The sequence below is a fragment of the Macrobrachium nipponense genome, chromosome 42 (assembly GCF_015104395.2).
Source record: "Macrobrachium nipponense isolate FS-2020 chromosome 42, ASM1510439v2, whole genome shotgun sequence".
Taxonomy (NCBI): domain Eukaryota; kingdom Metazoa; phylum Arthropoda; class Malacostraca; order Decapoda; family Palaemonidae; genus Macrobrachium; species Macrobrachium nipponense.
This window is the reverse complement of record NC_061103.1, coordinates 21,708,355-21,727,604: the sequence shown is the minus strand read 5'-3', so window position 1 is coordinate 21,727,604 and position 19,250 is coordinate 21,708,355. Positions and strand designations below refer to the sequence as shown.

General features: G+C 45.7%; 1 protein-coding gene across 1 annotated transcript in view; it reads left to right on the top strand.

Moving 5' to 3' along the window:
• LOC135213020 (peroxisomal targeting signal 1 receptor-like) overlaps positions 1 to 19,250 on the top strand; it is a gene marked incomplete in the record, with an annotated part of 149,154 nt that overhangs the window by 92,635 nt on the left and 37,269 nt on the right. The window contains 2 exon segments of the mRNA XM_064246826.1: positions 8,587 to 8,753; positions 10,364 to 10,578. Coding sequence (XP_064102896.1) covers positions 8,587 to 8,753; positions 10,364 to 10,578 — 382 coding nt within the window.

The window sequence follows — 19,250 nt, the reverse complement described above, 5'->3', positions numbered from 1 at the left end:
AGTCTGCCTACTTTTCATGGTTTTTGTCTGGGTTTGGTGTACTATCCCTGGTAAGTATGTTCTTTTGCAGAGGCTTAGCTCCCTCACCACGACTTCTGGATTCGTCACTCGCCTTCAGTGGACGTAAGGAAAGATCTGCCCTTGGAACTTATTCTCCATACATGGGAGGCTAACAGCCACATGGGAGATGTTAAGTTCCACTCCATACATGAGAGGTATATGATACCACATGGGAGGTTTCAGGAAGGATCTACCCTTGGGACTTATCCTCTATACGTACATGGGAGGCTATACAGCCACATGTGAGGTGTGTAGTTCCCCTTCACACATGAGAAGTTTATGATACTTCGTGGGAGGTTAGACGTGACCAAGACGAGACTTCCTGATCAGACTAACGTTGAGGTACTTGTTCCTTCCGTTTCTCACCTGAGCATTGATTGAATGTGAGTTAACGGTTTTAATCCAAGGTAATAGTTTAATGAGTTTATACCAATCCACATCGAGTGGTCGGGCTGAAACAATGAATGAGCCCACCTCCAATTAAATGTTGTAAGTCGGGCTGATTTAGGTGTTCAGGTGGTGTATTGCAATATGGAGTTTTATACATTCAACTTCCCTGCCAGATATATACTTAGCTATAGACTCCGTCGTCTCCGACAGAATTTCAAATTTCGCGGCACACGCTACCGGTAGGTCAGGTGATCTACCGCCCTGCCCTGGGTGGCAGGACTAGGAACCATTCCCGTTTTCTAATCAGAATTCTTCTGTCGCCCGGACCATCAACATTGTTGTCGGTTCCTCTCGATTGGTTTTTCTTTTTTCACCGGCAATTGATCTTCTTGACCGACTTTTGGTGACGTATCTGGATTGTTGGATTGGCATACGCTTTTGTGGACTGTTTTGTGGACTTGATTTTGGATTTTTCTTTAAAAATGTCTGACACTGGAATGGTTGTGAGACGTTGTGTGAATGTAGGCTGTAAGGTGAGGTTGCCGAAAGCTTCGGTAGACCCTCACACTGTATGCAAGGGTTGCAGGGAGTATGAATGTTCTTTCACTAATACTTGCAAGGAATGTGAGAATTTGAGTGAGAATGAATGGAAGAATCTAACTAATTATTTGAAAAAGTTAGAAAGAGAAAGAGTGAGGAAGGTTTCTTATAGAAGTTTAAGTAGTTCGAGATCTAATGAACTAATTCCTAGCTTGGGATCTTCCCCAAGGGTAAGTATTGCTACTTCTCCTTCCATTGCAGCCCCTTCTCCTATTGCAGAACCTATAGATTCAGCGAAAGAACTTGCGGGTCTAAAAGCAGCCTTCAAGTTGATGGAAAACAAAATGGCTGTCCCTGCAAGGTAAGGCTAGTGATTTTTCGTGGACAGTGATATGATGTACCCCAATGTTTAGTGGGAGGGGGCATCTGGTCGGCTCCGCAACGCTCCTAGGTCTAGACCTCTTCCAAGCTCACATGCCCAGAGAAGGAATGTCGAAAACCGAAAGGAGGTTGTGGAGAATCCCCACCGATCAGGTGTCCCTTCGGCGGTTTCTGTGACACCCCAGACTGCCAAGGATCGCTATTGCAAAAGCGTCCTGCGTGAGTGTTTTTCTTCGTCGGGATCTTCATCTCCGAGACGTGATTGGAGGGATTCAGATCGCTCTCGACCACTCAGAGGAGTTGGAAGCTCCGACGATTGACTCGAGCCCGGAAAACTTCCCCCCTGAGGAGTCTCCTTCGGGAGTTAAGAAGGCAAGAAGAGCCATTCTGTCAACCAGAGTTAGAAGGAGTCAGGAGGTGGAGGCTATGGACTCCTCCCCTCCTCCTTCCCCTCCTCCCGAAGAGGATAAAGAGGAGGTCACAAAGAGGTTCATGATGGCTATGCAAGAGCAGATTTCGTCTTTTGTAGGAGTCCTTTCAAAGGAGCCTCCTAGAAGGAAAGACTCTTCCCTTCCTATCAAAAGATCCTCCAGACGTTATGGAGGTATCTGCCGCCAGGATCGATTGCTCCTACTCGAGGTGAGGCTTCCTGTACGAACGTGGATGAACCGATCAGGCGTCTGGCACCGGACCAGGAGTGAGGAGTCACCCAGGAGGCAGGAGCCAAGAGCCAGGAGTGAGGAGTCACCCAGGAGGCAGGAGCCAAGAGCCAGGAGTGTGGAGTCATCCAGGCAAGAGGCAGGAGCCAGGAGGCAAGAGCCAGGAGTCAAGAGGCAGGAGTCAGGAGTCAAGAGGCAGGAGTCAGGAGGCAGGAGCCAGGAGCCAGGAGCCAGGAGTCCGGAGTCAGGAGGCAGGAGTCCGGAGTCAGGAGGCAGGAGTCAGGAGCCAGGAGGCAGGAGTCAGGAGGCAAGAGTCAAGAGCCAGGAGGCAGGAGTCGGAGACTCATTCCTGGAATTTATGACTCTTCTCCAAATAGAAGCTCCTCTCCTTCAGATCGTAGGAGGTCTTGGAAGGACTCTCCTCAAACGAGAGCTTTCTCCTTCGTCTGATCGAGTTTGGACGATTTGTCTGATGACGAACCATCATGCAAATGAGGGACTCTCGAATTATAAGGTCTTAGCCTCATTGTTACTACAAGAGTTTGGAGACTCTCTTAGTCCGGCGGCGTCCTCCTTCTCCTCGTTCTCTCTTTTCGAGCTCGGCTACGGCAAAATCTTCGGCGGCCTTTCTGAAAATGAAGCCTGCAATTTCTATGAAGAAGGCCCTCCATTCTTTAGATTCTTGGATGGACAAGAAGAAAGAGTTGGGAAAGACTGTATTCTGCACGCCTCCTTCCAAACTCCATGGAAAGAGAGGTATTTGGTATGGGACAGGAGAGACTATGGGTCTTTCTCTTCCTGCCTCGGCAGATGCGGACTTTTCCAATTTAGTGGAGGCCTCTAGACGTCACTCTTTAGGATCGGTCAGATCGACATGGAGCATTTCGGAGTTGTATACTCACTTCTAAAGGGACTTTTTGTCACTTTAGAGGTGTTCAACTTTCTGGATTGGTCACTCGGAGTTGCTGGCCAACAATCTAAAGATCCGGAGTTTCTTAAAAACCCAGAGATTCTCCATAGCGTCCTGTCTTGCATGGACAAGGCAGTACAGGACGGTTCGGGAGAAGTGGCTTCCCTTTTTGGTGCTGGTCTTCTGAAAAAGAGATCAGTATATGGATCCCTATTATCAAAAGGGGTTTCTCCTCCGCCAGAGGACTGCTTTATTGTTCGCTCTCTGCGATCATCTGTTTCCTTCTCAGTTAGTGAAGGATATATCTCGCTCGCTAACTGAGAAGGCGACACAAGACCTACTGGTACAAACGTCCAAGAAAGGACGCCCTGGAGTGTCGACGATTAAGAAGGACTCTCGTCCTCCTCAGCAGCCCTTTCGTGGAGGTGCAGCGGCTCGTCCCCCTGCCAGAAAGAAGAGCTCTGACAAGAGAGGAAGGTCTTCCTTCAGACCTTTCAAGAAAACTAAATGACTTGTTGCTCCTTCAAGCACCAGTGGGCGCCAGACCTTCCTGAACTTTGCAGGAGTATGGGCAAAAAAGGGGAGCCGACCCTTGGTCAGTCTCGGTCCTAAAGAAAAGGATACGTAATTCCCCTTTCCGAGGACAGTCCTCCCCCTAACATCTACGCCTCGGGAAACTGTCAGCGAGGTACAGAGACCCTGTAATGAGAAAGACTCTCCTTCAAATGGTGGAACAAATGTGGGAAAAGGAGGCCATCGAACTTGTGCAGGATCCACACTCCCCGGGATTTTACAATCGCCTTTTTCTAGTACCAAAGGCATCGGGGGGGTGGAGACCAGTACTGGACGTAAGCGCTCTGAATCGCTTTGTTCAGAAAAAGAAGTTCCGTATGGAAACGTCCGCCTCAGTAATGTCGGCTCTTCGTCCAGGAGATTGGATGGTCTCTCTGGACTTGCAAGATGCGTATTTCCACGTTCCCATTCACCATTTGTCAAAGAAATATCTTCGGTTTGTAATAGGAGACAAGATTTTTCAATTCAGGGCTCTGTGCTTCGGTCTGTCTACAGCTCCGCAGGTATTCACCAACCTGATGGCGAATGTAGCAAGATGGCTTCACCTAGAGGGAATAAACATCTCCCTCTACTTAGACGACTGGCTGATCAGGGCCAAGTCGGAGATTCAGTGCTTGGAGGACTTATCAGTAACAAGAAACATGATAGAATCGCGTGGGATTACTCGTGAAACCTCGAGAAGTCGCAGCTGATCCCCAGCCAGAGCTTGGTCTATCTGGGGATCAGATGGATTCTCGGGTTTTCGAGTATTTCCTTCGCGAGAAAGAATCACTCGAGGTTTGTCGAAAATCTCGAGCTTCTTAGAGAGAAAGAGCAGTTCAGCGAGGGATTATCTGAGCCTTTAGGGACCCTGTCCTCACTAGAAAAGTTCTTCTCTCTGGGGAGGCTTCACCTTTGCCCTCTTCAGTTTTTCCTGAAAGGGGTGTGGAGTTGGAAGACGGGACAACTCTCGGACATCTTCCCGCTTTCACAAGAGATAAAAGATCACTTGAAGTGGTGGATCCTTCCTCTTCAAAAGAACGAAGGCGTATCGCTTGCCCTGCAGAACCCAGACCAAGTGTTATATTCCGACGCTTCGGAGTCGGGTTGGGGAGCGACGCTAGGAGCAAGGGAGGTGTCAGGCACCTGGACAAAGGAACAGGTGTCCTGGCACATCAATTGCAAGGAACTAGTGGCCATACACCTAGCCTTAAAGTTCTTCGAAGAGATAGTCAGAGGCGGGGTGATACAGATAAACTCGGACAACACCACGGCTCTGGCTTACATACGCAAGCAAGGATGCACGCACTCTTTCTCCCTCTTTCAGTTAACAAAACACCTGTTAACCTGGACAGAAGAAAGAGGCATAACTCTCCTCACAAGATTTGTTTTGCAAGGATAAAGAATGAGAGCGGACAGACTGAGCAGGAGGAATCAGGTCCTTCCCACAGAATGACTGTACACGAAGAAGTTGTGTCGAAGTCTTTGGTCCCTGTGGGGGAGACCTCACATAGACCTGTTTGCGACGTTCCTCTCCAAAAGAGTAGAGATCTTTTGCTCTCTAGTAGAAGATCCGAGAGCCTTCGCAATAGACGCGTTTCTCCTGGATTGGTCGGTGTTGGACGCCTACGCCTTTCCCCCGTTCAAGATCCTGGGGGAAGTGCTCAGGAAGTTCGTAGCTTCAAAGAGCATGAAGTTGACACTAATAGCCCATTTTGGCCAGCCCAAGAATGGTTCACGGAAGTACTGGAGTGGATAGTGGACTTCCCCAGATCTCTTCCAAACAGACCAGATCTACTCAGACAACCCCACTTCGAGAGGTTTCATCACAACCTCCCAGGTCTCGCTCTGACTGCCTTTCGACTATCGAAAGACTTGTCAGAGCGAGGGGCTTTTCTCGCAAGGCTGCGGGCTCTATCGCTCGAGCCCGCAGAGCCTCAACGAGAAGAGTATACCAATCGAAGTGGGAAGTCTTTAGGAGGTGGTGTAAGAGTCAGAAGCTGTCCCTCCTCCAGTACCTCTATAGTTAATATTGCCGATTTCCTCCTCTTTCTGAGAGAGGAATCACACCTATCTGTGTCAACAATAAAGGGATACAGAAGCATGCTGTCTTCAGTATTCAGAAATCGAGGGCTAGAAATTGCAGATAACAAAGATCTACACGATTTAATTAGATCCTTTGAAACTTCAAAAGCAGCAACTCCTAGAACACCTAGTTGGAATCTGGATGTGGTCCTGAAATTCCTTTCCTCGGATAAATTCGAGCCTTTACATCTGGCTTCCTTCCGCGACGTCACTAGGAAATGCTTATTCCTGTTGTCTCTCGCTACAGCCAAGAGGACGAGCGAATTGCACGCTCTGGATTCCACAGTGGGGTGGTTTCAAAGTGGACGATGCTGCTATCTGCTCGTTCCAGACAATGTTTTTTTCTTTTGGCGAAAAGAACGAAAACCCGTCAAAACCTTGGCCCAGAAGCTTTGAAGTAAAAGGTCTATATAACCTCGTTGGCAGAGAGACAGAGAGGTCTCTCTGTCCAGTGAGGGCTCTTAAATTTTATTTAGAGAGGAAGAGACAGATGGGAGCTTGTCAACAAGGTCTTTGGTGTGCTGTTGAAGAACCCCAAAACCCGACTCATGTCCAAAAAACGGCCAAGGCTTCTTTGTGGGAAGCGTAATTACGGACGCACACAAGAACTGCTCGGAGGAATCCTTCGGTCTTCTAAAGGTTAAGACCCATGAGGTGAGAGCAGTAGCAGCGTCCTTGGCGTTCCAAAAGAATATGTCTCTTAAAATATCATTGAGACTACTTATTGGAGGTGCAATTCAGTGTTTGCATCTCATTACCTGAAGGATGTGAGAGTGACTTATGAGAAGTGCTTCTCTCTAGGTCCATTTGTATCAGCAGATACAGTGCTGGGTCTTGGAGCAAAGACTGATCCTTAAAATATTTTGATTTTATCGTACATAAACCCTCTTGTCAGATATGTGCTTGGTTTTCTATTAGCAAGCTCACGGATGTCGCACGGGCGCATAGTGTCATTGCTGGTAGGGGATCAAGGGTATGTATGGCTAGTGGGGGAGTACAAAATTTTTTTTGTATATTTTGTATAAATGAACGTGTAATTATGTTTCGAGTTTTTGGTTGTTTGTAAGGAGTTCGGGGATAACTCCTTGCAATCTTAGAACTAACATGGATGTTAGGATCAGGTGATCGGGATCGGTGTTGTGCTCCTTGAACAAGGTGTATTGTCATGTTAGTGGAATAGCACCCAATGACAAAGGCCTTTAGGCTCTGCCGAGTAAGTGGATAAGACCCCATTGGCAGACCCACAAGAACTCTTAGCCATAGATCAATATCTCGCTGAGGCTCTTGAGGCTAAGCAGACTCCAAGGCAGTAGCCGCGAAGTCTTCAGCCTAATAAGGTAGGAACCAAGGTTTATTAATACCTACAACATATGTTGTTTAGCTAACTACTGAAATAGACAGGTGTCTCTTACCCACCACCAATGGGTGCTAATCAGCTAAGTATATATCTGGCAGGGAAGTTGAATGTATAAAAATGATATTGTCTTGTTACAATAAAGTTTTATACATACTTACCTGACAGATATATACGATTAATGGCCCACCCAGCCTCCCCGCAGGAGACAGGTGGAAGAGAAGAATTCTGATTAGAAAACGGGAATGGTTCCTAGTCCTGCCACCCAGGGCAGGGCGGTAGATCACCTGACCTACCGGTAGCGTGTGCCGCGAAATTTGAAATTCTGTCGGAGACGACGGAGTCTATAGCTAAGTATATATCTGTCAGGTAAGTATGTATAAAACTTTATTGTAACATGACAATATCATTTTTCATATTAAAACTAATATTGTAATACCTAGCTAAACACCTGAATGACACCCACCCTCCTTCCCTCGTCAAATGATTAATGATTTAGCGATTGACATGAGTAGTCACTGTCAGCTGGAGGCAGCACGGCCAACCTTGAACAGGTGACTCAGTAACAATGTTTACCTACAGCGTTGGTAGCACTGGCAGTTAAAATTTTACCTAAGTGTTGGTAATTTTTGTGGGGTGTTGTTCGGGCTGGTCAGGTGACCAGGGCTAATACAGGTGTTCAGGTAGGTATTACAATGTTAGTTTTGATATGAAAACTCCATTTTTATGAAGCATCGAATGTAAAGGAAATAAGAGGTTCTGTATATTAAAGGTTTAGAAAATGCAAAATGCTAAAAGTTTTTGAATATAGAACGGGTTTACAGGTACAGGTTGACAGTGGGGGCCCGAGGAGTTTGGAATTAATGAAAATTCCTAGTAACAAAACCTGTCCACTTAATACTCTTAAAATGTCATGTAGAAGGGGGAAGTGTATGACAGCCATTACTTCTAAACTTAAAGGCTGCTTCTCAGCAGCACAAGATATTTTTTGCAAAAGATTTTGTATTTTGTACAGTTTCATTTTCTAAGATGGGATTTTCTGCTCTGATAATCTTGGCTAAAATTTATGGTTTTTTCAAAACAATCTGTGCACAGGAGCACAAAGCACATATACAAAAATTGGGGAAAGGGCAGCAGCAAATGCGCAAATGTCTAACTCAATCTGGCTGCTTATCCAACATTGTCTGTCAAGATGAGAGGACATCTGCCACCCCAGAATGAGGAAACTTGGTTTCCCCCCCGTATTGCATTCGATGTTTTTGTCACAGTGACTGTATATTTGCTTGTTCTGACTTTAGGAAGAGGTGTATGGCTGAATTTGTGTTTATAAAAAAAATTGTTATACCTGTTTTAAACTGGATCCTGCTATGAGATAGTTTACTTCATTTTAAAATAACTACCCAATGCTGACATTGTTTGCAATAGATTAGTGTATTTTATTAGTTTCTGTATGCTATTATATTATGTAATTTTATAAACTCCTTAACAACTATCCAATGCCATGAATTGTTGCTCTTATGCTTATCTATGATTGGATTTTCTTCCATGAAGAGGCCACTACTTGTTGGCAAGTTTGTTGGAAGCAGATCTACATATATGTACTGTAATTGGATATATTTTACAATTGCATTTTATTTTATATTCCATTTTTCCAGGTGATACAAACCACCTTAATATCAACAGTGAAACAATGAGTCAACAAGAACGAGAGAAGTTTTGGCAAGTTTTGCAGGACGAATGGGAAGAAATGGCAAAAGAAGATAAACTAAATGAGCACCCATGGCTGTCCGAGTTTAATACTTCATCATTTGAACCATTCAAAGTATGTTTCAATCAAAGTTTTTCTTTTATAGTTAGAGATCTCAAGGAAAATTAATGTTCTGTAAAGATTTCCTCTTTAGCACAGGGTTTAGTTTAAATATTATAACTTTACTTATGCTGCTGTAAGTGAGTATTGTAGAAGTGTCTCTAGACTTGTTTATATTATTTGAGTTTTTATCTCTTTCCACTATTAGAACTTTAATACATCATGTTCCTCTGAAGTATGTACAGTTTCATCTTGGTTGGGTTGGTCATTGAGATTGTTAATAGGGAAGTCAAAGGTAACCATGCTGAATACAAATGTCCACCACATCAGATAGATTCATCACTTTCTTTTGTTGCTATATTGTTGGTGAGCATTGGAATAGATTTTTTTTGTTTGATTGTGAATGTGACCAAATCCAAGTCACTCCAAGATAAGGTAACCTAGTTGTGGGCATGTGTTTGGCAAGTTTGTATACCCCATGATGTTGATCTGTATGCATTTTGTGCTTTTTGGCAGAAGTGCAAAGAATAGTTGCTGCTAAATAGCTTAAATTTGTTTCCTGTGAAAAAGTAGAGCAAGGGGTTTATTTTGAGGTAACACACCTCCCTTCATTCTTGAAGAGCTTTTCAGTTTCCCTACTTGCTAGTGCTAAGATTACTGCTATCAAGTCTTGACTTTTTGTTGGTCATGGGTGTGTCACTTTCCAGAAGAGGTCTGACAGATTGTTCACTTTCATGGAACCACTCATCTTGAAGGCAGATGGATGATGCAAGCTAAAACTGTGCTCATAACTGGTCTGTCCAAGCTTCTCAAGGGAGGAGGTCTAACCTGTCTCCTGCTGTCATGTCTGTGTTTGGTATTGTTCTTTGTTGTTGGTGCCAGTTACTGTGTAGCCTGGTGCTTGTCACTCCAGTTACTGGTTACCCTGGTGGAGTAGCCTGGGTTCAGGTAGGACTTTTCACAGCATACATTACTGTGAGAACCCCGAGTCCTTGAACATGTAATACATCCTTTGGCTTACCTGAGTAGTTGGAAAGAGTTTCAAGGACCTGCAGAGGACAAGAAAATTTCAAGGTCTCAAGACCAGAGATTAAACTTTCTCCTACAACCCACAGCCATAGCAGTCAAAACTATGGCAAATGTTTCAAAGTGAACTTGGGAGTCTGTTAAGTCAAAGACCAAATACCTTAAGGTCACTCTCAGTCTCACTGAGGCCACCATGCTCATGAGTGAGCTTTATGACTGCATGGAAGTGCCTCAAACTATATGGTGTGGTTCACACCAACCTCTGAAAAATAGGGTGTCTCCCCCAGTCCAAGGAAAAGGGGAAAGACCTAGACTGGTCTGCATCCTTGTTTATATTGATGACTCGGCTACAATACTGGCCCAGCCAGAAGTGGTACAAGGTGCTGGGCAATGTGGGACACACTGGGGAACATGGGGAGGTTCCTTACAGTGATGACCCTCCCCATGTTCTCTTATGAAGTGTTACTGTGAAATGAATGAGTTATGACAACTTCTTGAACTATCAATCATTGATATTTCTCGTTTCTTTCCAATAAGATTAGTGAAAAACTTAGTGTGATAATGTATTTTAAAAACTACTATTGTATGGTTCTCCACAGGACTACATGTTTGAAGAAGATAACCCTTTGAAGGACCACCCCGATCCATTAAAGGAGGGCAAACGATGTTTAGAGGCAGGAGATCTGCCTTCTGCTGTCTTGCTTTTTGAAGCTGCTGCACAACAGTCACCGAAAAATCCAGAGGCATGGCTTTTACTGGGTGCAACTCATGCAGAAAATGAACAAGATCCTGCCGCCATATCTGCATTAAGAAGGTGTGTATTCCACCGATATAAATGTATATTATATCTTCTATTTTAAATCTACAGATATATAGCTGTATATTTTTTCTCCATTTTATGGGTTAATAAGGTTGCCTTACCCAGTAAATATCTGGATAGAATTGTTAACTGGTATACCCATCAATTTATAAGTGTACAGTCAAATATTGTAATGTTGCTTCATTTGTCAAATGTTTATGTCGAGCATTCTGTTTTTCAACCAAAATTTTCAAAGACATTTTGTATCATTTGTCAAGCAAATGCTTGTACTTCAACCTGACCGACTGTCTTGTTTATTATAGTACTTGATGACCTACCGTCTCCTACAAGATAATTTTTATTAACATGATATTGTTATTGTACAATAAAGTTTCATACATTCTTACCTGGCAGATATATACTTAGCTATAGACTCCGTCGTCCCCGACAGAAATTCAAATTTCGCGGCACACACTACAGGTAGGTCAGGTGATCCCGCCGCCTGCCGCTGGGTGGCAGGAATAGGAACTATTACCGTTTTAAGCCAGATTTTTCTCTTCCACCTGTCTCCTGAGGGGAGGTTGGGTGGGCCATACAATCGTATATATCTGCCAGGTAAGTATGTATGAAAGTTTATTGTACAATAACAATATCATTTTCATACATTCAACTTCCCTGTCAGATATATACTTAGCTGATTGGCACCTTTGGCGGAGGGCAAGAGACAGCTAATTACTGACCTAATAGGTAAACAACATATGTTGTAGGTAATACAATACCCTAGTTCCTACCTGTTTAGGCGGAAGATTTCATAGCTTGTGCTGAGAAGTCTGCTTCGCCTCAAAAGCTTCAGTGATGGTGTGCCCTATGGCTGAGAACTCTTGAAAGGACTGTCAATGGGGTCTTATCCACTTACTCAACAGAACCTAATGGCAATTGTCACTGGAGTCTTATTCACTTACATGACAATATACCTATGCCTCTTGGCATATAAAGGAGTAAAATACTGATCCCGATCACCCGATCCTAACCGTGGATTAGTAAATATGATTGAAAGGCGTTATCCCCAAACACCTTTCAAACAACCTAAAAACTCAACACCAATAATTTTAAAATCACAATATGTATATAAAATATAAGGACAAAAATTAACATTAAGGATCAGTCTTCTCTCCTTTCCCCAGCACTGTATCCGCTGATACATAAGGCCCTAGAGAGAAGCATTTCTCATATGTCACTCTCACATCTTTCAAGTAATGTGAGGCAAACACTGAGTTACATCTCCAATACGTGGCCGCTAAGATGTTCTTCATTGACATGTTCTTGTTGAACGACAATGATGTAGCGACTGCACGTACTTCGTGTGCTTTTACCCTTAAGGTCTTATATGCCTCACTATCACTATCCTAAGGCATTTTTTGACATAGCTCTTCTAGGGTCTTTAACCGCACACCATAAACTTTGATTGCAACCCTGCAACTGCTTCTTCTTCTGCAGGTAAAACTTCATAGTTCTCACAGGGCATAAAGTTCTTTCCATTTCATTCCCAACTAATTGAGAAAGGCCTTTTACTTCGAAAGTCCTAGGCCAAGGTCTTGAGGGGTTTTCATTTTTAGCTAGAAATAAAGGTTTAAAGGACAATACAGCCGAATCCTTCTTAAAACCCACTCTCGAGTCAAGCGCTTGCAGCTCACTCACTCTTTTCAGTGGCGAGAGCTATTAAGAAAATACATTTTCTAGTCAAGTCCTGGAAAGTAGCTTTATCGGGAGGTTCGAATCTCTCCGACATAAGATATTTGAGAACCACATCCAGATTCCAACTAGGGGTGAGAGAAGTTCTTAATTTTGTAGTTTCAAATGATCTAATTAAATCATGCAGATCTTTGTCATTCTCTATGTTCAGGCCCCTATTCCTGAACACAGCTGATAACATGCTCCTATAACCTTTAATGGTTGACACTGCCAGATGCAGATTCTTCTCGTAAAAACAAAACAAAAGAAAATCAGCAATTTCGGTCACAGAGTATCGGAGGAGGACAGCTTCTTCGCCTTACACCATCTACGGAAAACGTCCCACTTCGATTGATATATCCGCATGGTTGAGGACCTTCTTGCTCCAGCAATTGCTTTTGCCGCTTTGCGAGAAAAGCCTCTCGCTCTGACCAATCTTTCGATAGTCGAAAGGCAGTCAGAGCGAGAGCGTGGATATTCTTGTGATACCTCTCGAAGTGGGGTTGTTTGAGCAGATCTGTCCTTTTGGGAAGAGATCTGGGGAAGTCCACTATCCATTCCTGTACCTCTGTGAACCATTCTCTTGCAGGCCAATAAGGAGCGATCAATGTCATCCTCATTCCCTCCGAGGACACGAACTTTCTCATTACTTCCCCCAGCATCTTGAATGGGGGAAACACATAAGCGTCTATGCCCTTCCAATCCATGAGCATGGCATCTATGGATAGGGCTCTGGGATCGTCCCCCAACGAACAAAAGTTCTCCATCCTTCTGGATAGGAATGTTGCAAACAGGTCCACTTGAGGCTTCCCCCAAAGAGACCATAGTTGCTGGCAGACTTGTGAATGAAGGGTCCACTCTGTTGGAAGGACCTGGTTTTTTCTGCTCAATATGTCTGTAGGTACATGAAAAAGACGCATTTCACATGTACCAGTATTATTATGTTGTTATTATGTTCAAACATTATTTCACTGTTTGCGCGCCATTAGAGGGTATCCCATGTTAAGTCCAGTAATATGATATGGCAACATTTAAGTATTGGCAACATTGTAATTATTGCTCTCGTGAGGCAGTCTCGTCTCGTCTGTCTGTTTGTTTAGCTGGCTGCTCTTTGTCCCCTGGATCTTGTATATATTTCTACAATAGACATTTGGAACCTACATTTATGTTGTGTCCTTGCCCCTCCACTTAAGGTTAAGGAGTTTACCAACACATACATGGCGCAGTGAACGACAAGACCCCCAAACCTATCTGTGTCCTCTTGTCGTTTGGTGATGTTAAGTCTCGCATTAAAATGTTACCAGACACAGGTGCCGATGTCACTGTAATTGGAAAGCAGCACCTTGACACATTGGGTATCTCCAGGAGCTGTTTGCAGACGCCTCCGCAAAGTGCGACGTTCACCGCGGATGGATCTCCAATGTCACCTGCTCTGGGTATATTACAAGTTACCCTTACACTAGGCAAGCGATCCTGTCTCGCCAGGATTCAAGTGCATGAAAATGTGGAATTTCCACTTTTATCCTATGGTCATTGTGAGGAACTGGCCATAATATCTCCTGATTTCCCTAAACCTATTTTAGAAGTCAAACACGTCAATAGAGTCAAGGAGCTACCCATCTCAGCGACCACATCACCTTCAGCAGCAAAGGAATACTTTCTTCAAGAGTTTCAAGATGTGTTAGTCTCGAAAGAAGAGTTGAAGACAGCTCCTCTCAAGCCTATGGCTGGTCCTCCATGAGAATCCACCTTAAGGATGGTGCAGTGCCTTTTGCCATCCACACCCCAAGACAGATTCCATTCGCTTTTAAGGACCAAGTCAAAGAAGAGCTTGACTCCATGGTGGCCCAAGGGATAATCAAACCTGCTGGTGATGACCCGTCAGTTTGGTGCCACCCTCTCGTCGTCGTTCCCAAGAATGGGACAGGAGTACGAATCACTGTCGATCTGACCAAGTTGAATAGCCAGGTTGCTCGTCCAGCCCATCCTTTCACCCACACCCATACGCCGCTATTCGCAGTGTAGGCCCGAAGGCTCATTATTTCACCACAGCTGATGCTCTCTATGGTTACTGGCAGATGGAACTGGCAGAAGAAGATCAGCATTTAACCACCTTTATTACGCCATATGGTCGGTTCATACATTGCAGAGGACCGATGGGCTTCGCAGCTACTGGAGACGCCTTCTGCCTGCGAGTGATATGGCCCTTCAAGGTGTCCAAAACTGTGTTAAGGTCATAGACGACCTCTCCACGACGAAGACTATGCTACATACCTTCATCGTATCCACGAAGTGCTCACGGTGCTGCAAGTTTGGGATCACACTCAACAAGGATAAATTTGTGGTCGCTGCACCCTCCGTGAATTTCTGTGGGTACAATCTCTCAGGAGACGGCATCTCACTGATAGCAGAAAGTCAGTGCCATCAAGGATTTTCCCAAACCCTGCTAACCCTGACAGACCTCAGATCGTTTATGGGATTGGTCAACCAGTTAGCGGAGTTCACGCCTGACATCTCCATTGCAGCCCAACCTTTACGTCCCCTGATGAGTCCCAAGAGAACATTTGTTGACCCCGGACGACCATGATGAAGCATTTCAACGTGTCAAGTTTAGCTCTCACCAGTCCACCAGTTCTCGCCCTCTTTGACCCAGACCTACCTGTTGTTCTTCAGACGGACGCTTCACGCCTCCACGGCATTGGATATGCCCTCCTGCAGGACCATGGTAATGGACACCTGCGTCTAGTTCAGTGTGGTTCTCGGTTTCTCGCTGACGCAGAGACACGATATGCCACCATCGAGCTGAGATGCTAGCCGTTGTCTGGGCAATGTCGAAATGTAGGCTATATTTAGCATGCCTACAGAATTTTACTCTGATGACGGATCACCGGCCCCTCATACCTATTCTGAACAGTTATACGCTGGATGCCATCGAGAACTCTCGTCTCCAGCGCCTCAAGGAGAAAATCTCGCCCTATATCTTTACAGCTGTGTGGCGTGCAGGTAAGTTGCTGTGCATCCCAGATGCATTGTCTCGCGCCCCAGTCAGCCACCCCACACAGGAGGACGAGATCTCGGGTGCTTCTTCCGCTGCTCATCTTCGAACTGTCATGGCTGTGAACGCCGTTACGCTTTCAGACGAGTCTCCAGCTCAGGATCCCGACAGGATACTTCAGGATCTTCGTGACAGCAGCGAAAGCAGATTCCTGCGTATACTCATCTACTCGATTGTGTCACATCAGGATTTCCTCGCAACAGATATGACCTTCACAATTCCTTACTTCCTTATTGGAAACTACGTGAAGATCGCTACGCCGATGGTGACCTTGTCCTGTATGGAGCAAGGGTTGTAGTTCCTGCCGCTCTCCGTCGTCGCACCTTGTCCCACTTGCATGACAAGCCACAGAGGTGTGGAAGCAACCAAGCGCAGAGCAAGGCAGTCAGTTTTCTGGCCTGGCATTGACTCTGATATTGCCAACACAGTCAGAGCTTGTGAGGCATGTCAGACATTGCAGCCATCTCAGCCGCAGGAACCTCTAATGAATGACGACAACCCGACAAGACCTCCCTTCGAGTCCGTCTCGGCCGACTTCTTTGTTGTTGCAGGGAAGTCTTTCCTCGTCGTCGTCGACGCCTGTCAGGATGGCCTGTTGTGGCACCCTGCCAAGGCGATACTACCGCTTCCAATACTATCAGGATCTTCTGCCGCTATTCCGTGAAGTTGGTGTCCCCCTTCGCCTAAGGACAGATGGAGGCCCCAATTCACCAGAGTTCAAGGATTTTATGAAGCGATGGGGAGTTCGACACATGGTACCTCACCCCACTACCCACAATCGAATGGTCACGCTGAAGCCGCTGTGAAGTCGATCAAGCACCTCATCCTCAAAACAGCCCCATCTGGCAACATTGATTGTGAAGCATTTGACCGAGGCTTATTGGAGCTCAGAAATACTCCTAACTTTACTGGACGCTCTCCTGCCCAGATCCTGTATGGCTGTCCTCTCAGGTCATGTATCCCTGCCCACCCCAACTCAGTTCATCCAAGGAGTGCAGGTCAAGACCGAAGATTGTGACCGCCGTGTTGCCGGCTCGTTACAAGCAGGTAAAGGACCAAGTACGACAAGCATGCCCACCCCTTACCCACGTTGAGCGTCGGACAGCAAGTTCGGATTCAAGACCCGACCTCTCATCGTTGGGACAAAGTTGGCACTGTCATGGGTCATGGAAGGTCAAGAGACTATCAAATTCGTCTCCCTAGTGGTCGTGTGTGTGGCGTAATCGTCGTTTTTCTTCGCCTGGTGCCACCCACTAATAGTGACCCCTTTCCTCCCTGTCCCTGTGGCCCCTAGCCAGGACCTAGAAAGAGAGTCCTTAGTCAGTATTCCTCCAGTAAACCCACGTCGTTCCCAAAGACTCATGGAAAGGAGTCCGCTCGAGAATGCACTGTGAGGGGGAGGGAGGTGTAGGTACATGAAAAGACGCATTTCACATGTACCAGTATTATTATGTTGTTATTATGTTCAAACATTATTTCACATGTTGCGCGCCATTAGAGTATCCCATGTCAAGTCCAGTAATATGATATGGCAACATTGTAATTATTGCTCTCGTGAGGCAGTCTCGTCTCGTCTGTCTGTTTGTTTAGCTGGCTGCTCTTTGTCCCCTGGATCTTGTATATATTTCTACAATAGACATTTGGAACCTACATTTAAGTTGTGTCCTTGCCCCTCCACTTAAGGTTAAGGAGTTTACCAACACATACAATGTCTGCTCTTATGTTCTTTCCTCCTTGAACGAACCTCGTCAGGAGTCGAATCCCTCTTTCTTCTGTCCATATCAACAGATCCCTTGCTAGTTGGTAAAGGGAGAAAGAGTGTCCCCCCCCTTGTTTTTTTATATAAGCCAGAGCCGTGGTGTTGTCCGAGTTGACTTGGACCACCACGCCTCTGACTTCGTTCTCGAAAAACTGCAGTGCCAAGCGCACTGCTAAGAGTTCCTTTGCATTTATGTGCCAGGCCTTCTGTTCTTCTGTCCAACTGCCTGACACTTCCTTCGTCCCTAGTGTTGCTCCCCACCCTGTGTCCGAAGCGTCTGAGAACAACACTAGGTGAGGGTTCTGATGGGACAAGGACACTCCTTCGTTTCTTCTCAGTGGTTCTAACCACCATCGTAAGTGGTTTTTGATACTCTCTCCTATGGGAAAGGTATCCAATAGATCTCCCTTTCTGTTCCAACTCCTTCTTAGATGAGATGAACTGCTCCAGCGAGGAAAGAGTGCCAAGAAGACTGAGCCATTCCCTCGCTGAGCTTCGTTCCTTCTCTAGGAAGACCGAGATTTTTTCCAACCCTTTCGAGATTCTTTCTTGGGATGGATACGCTCGAAAACCCCGAGAATCCATCCGAATCCCCAGATAGACGATAGTCTGACTGGGGATTGTGTGAGACTTCTCGAGGTTTACGAGCAATCCGAGAGATCTGGTCAATTGAAGAGCTATCTCCAAGTCCTCCAAGCACTTTTGTTTTGTCTGCGCTCTTATAAGCCAATCGTCTAAGTAAAGAGATATCCTCACCCCCTTCAGATGTAGCCATCTTGCTACGTTCCTCATCAACGCTGTAAACACCTGAGGAGCCGTCGAGAGGCCGAAACACAAAGCCCTGAACTGATAAATCCTTCCCTGCACCATGAATCGAAGATATTTCTTCGATGAATGATGCAGGGGGACGTGAAAGTACGCATCTTGCAGGTCGAGGGAGACCATCCAATCTCCTGGACGGAGAGCAGAGAGAACCGAGTTGGATGTCTCCATGGAGAAACTTTGTCTTCTCCACAAAGCGATTCAATGCACTCACGTCCAGGGACCGGCTCCACCCCCCCGAGGCTTTCGGCACCAAAAATAGGCGATTGTAAAAACCTCAGGAGTGCGGATCCTGTACTACCTCGATGGCCTCCTTCTCCAACATTTGCTGCACCAACCCAAGAAGGATCTCTCTCATTACAGGGTCTTTGTATCTCGCTGACAGCTCCCTCGGTGTCGTCGTCAATGGAGGTCTGTTCTTGAAGGGGATGAGGTATCCTTTCCTTAGAACTTGCAGGGACCAAGAATCTGCTTTCATTGAAGCCCATGCTTCCGAGAATCCCAGAAGTCTGGCCCCTACTGGTGATTGGAGGACTGGAATCTCATTTAGCGTTCTTCTTTGGAACTGTGATGGAAGATCTTCCTCTTTTCTCTCCTCCTCTCTTCCTTGGGGCTCAGCTAAAAGTTCTACTTCGAAAGGGCTGTTGGGCAGGTCTTGGCTCCTCTTCGGACAGAAGCAGCTGGTCTAGGCTTCTTAGCAGAGTGTACCAGCAAATCCTGTGTTGCCTTCTCCAGTAAGCGTATGGGAAATGTCCTTTACCAAACTGAGAAGGAAAAACAGCTGTTTAGACAGAGGGGCATATAAAAGAGAAGCCCTCTGTACTGGAGAGACTGCTTTGGTAAGAAATGAACCAAAGACAGACCTCTTCTTTAATACTCCTGTCCCGAACAAGGATGCCACTTCAGCCGATCCGTCCTGCACTGCCTTATCCATACATGCCAAAACACTATGCAAGACTTCTGGTTCCAAAAACTGAGGGTCTTGCATCTTCTTGGCCAAAGCCCCAAGGGACCAATCTAGGAAGTTAAAAACTTCCAAGACATGGAATATTCCCTTGAGGAGATGGTCCATTTCAGACATTGTCCAGCTTGTTTTGGCCGATGGAAGTGCATGTCTCCTTGCCGAATCCACCAAGGTCGAGAAGTCCGCTTCAGCAGATGAGGGAAGAGAAAGTCCCGTAGATTCTCCTGTGCTATACCAAATCCCTCTCTTTCCTGATAGCCTGGAAGGGGGACAGGTAAACACAGTCTTCCCCGCCTCCTCCTTGGTTTTAAGCCAATTTCCGACCGACTGCAAAGCCCTCTTCATTGAAATGGTCG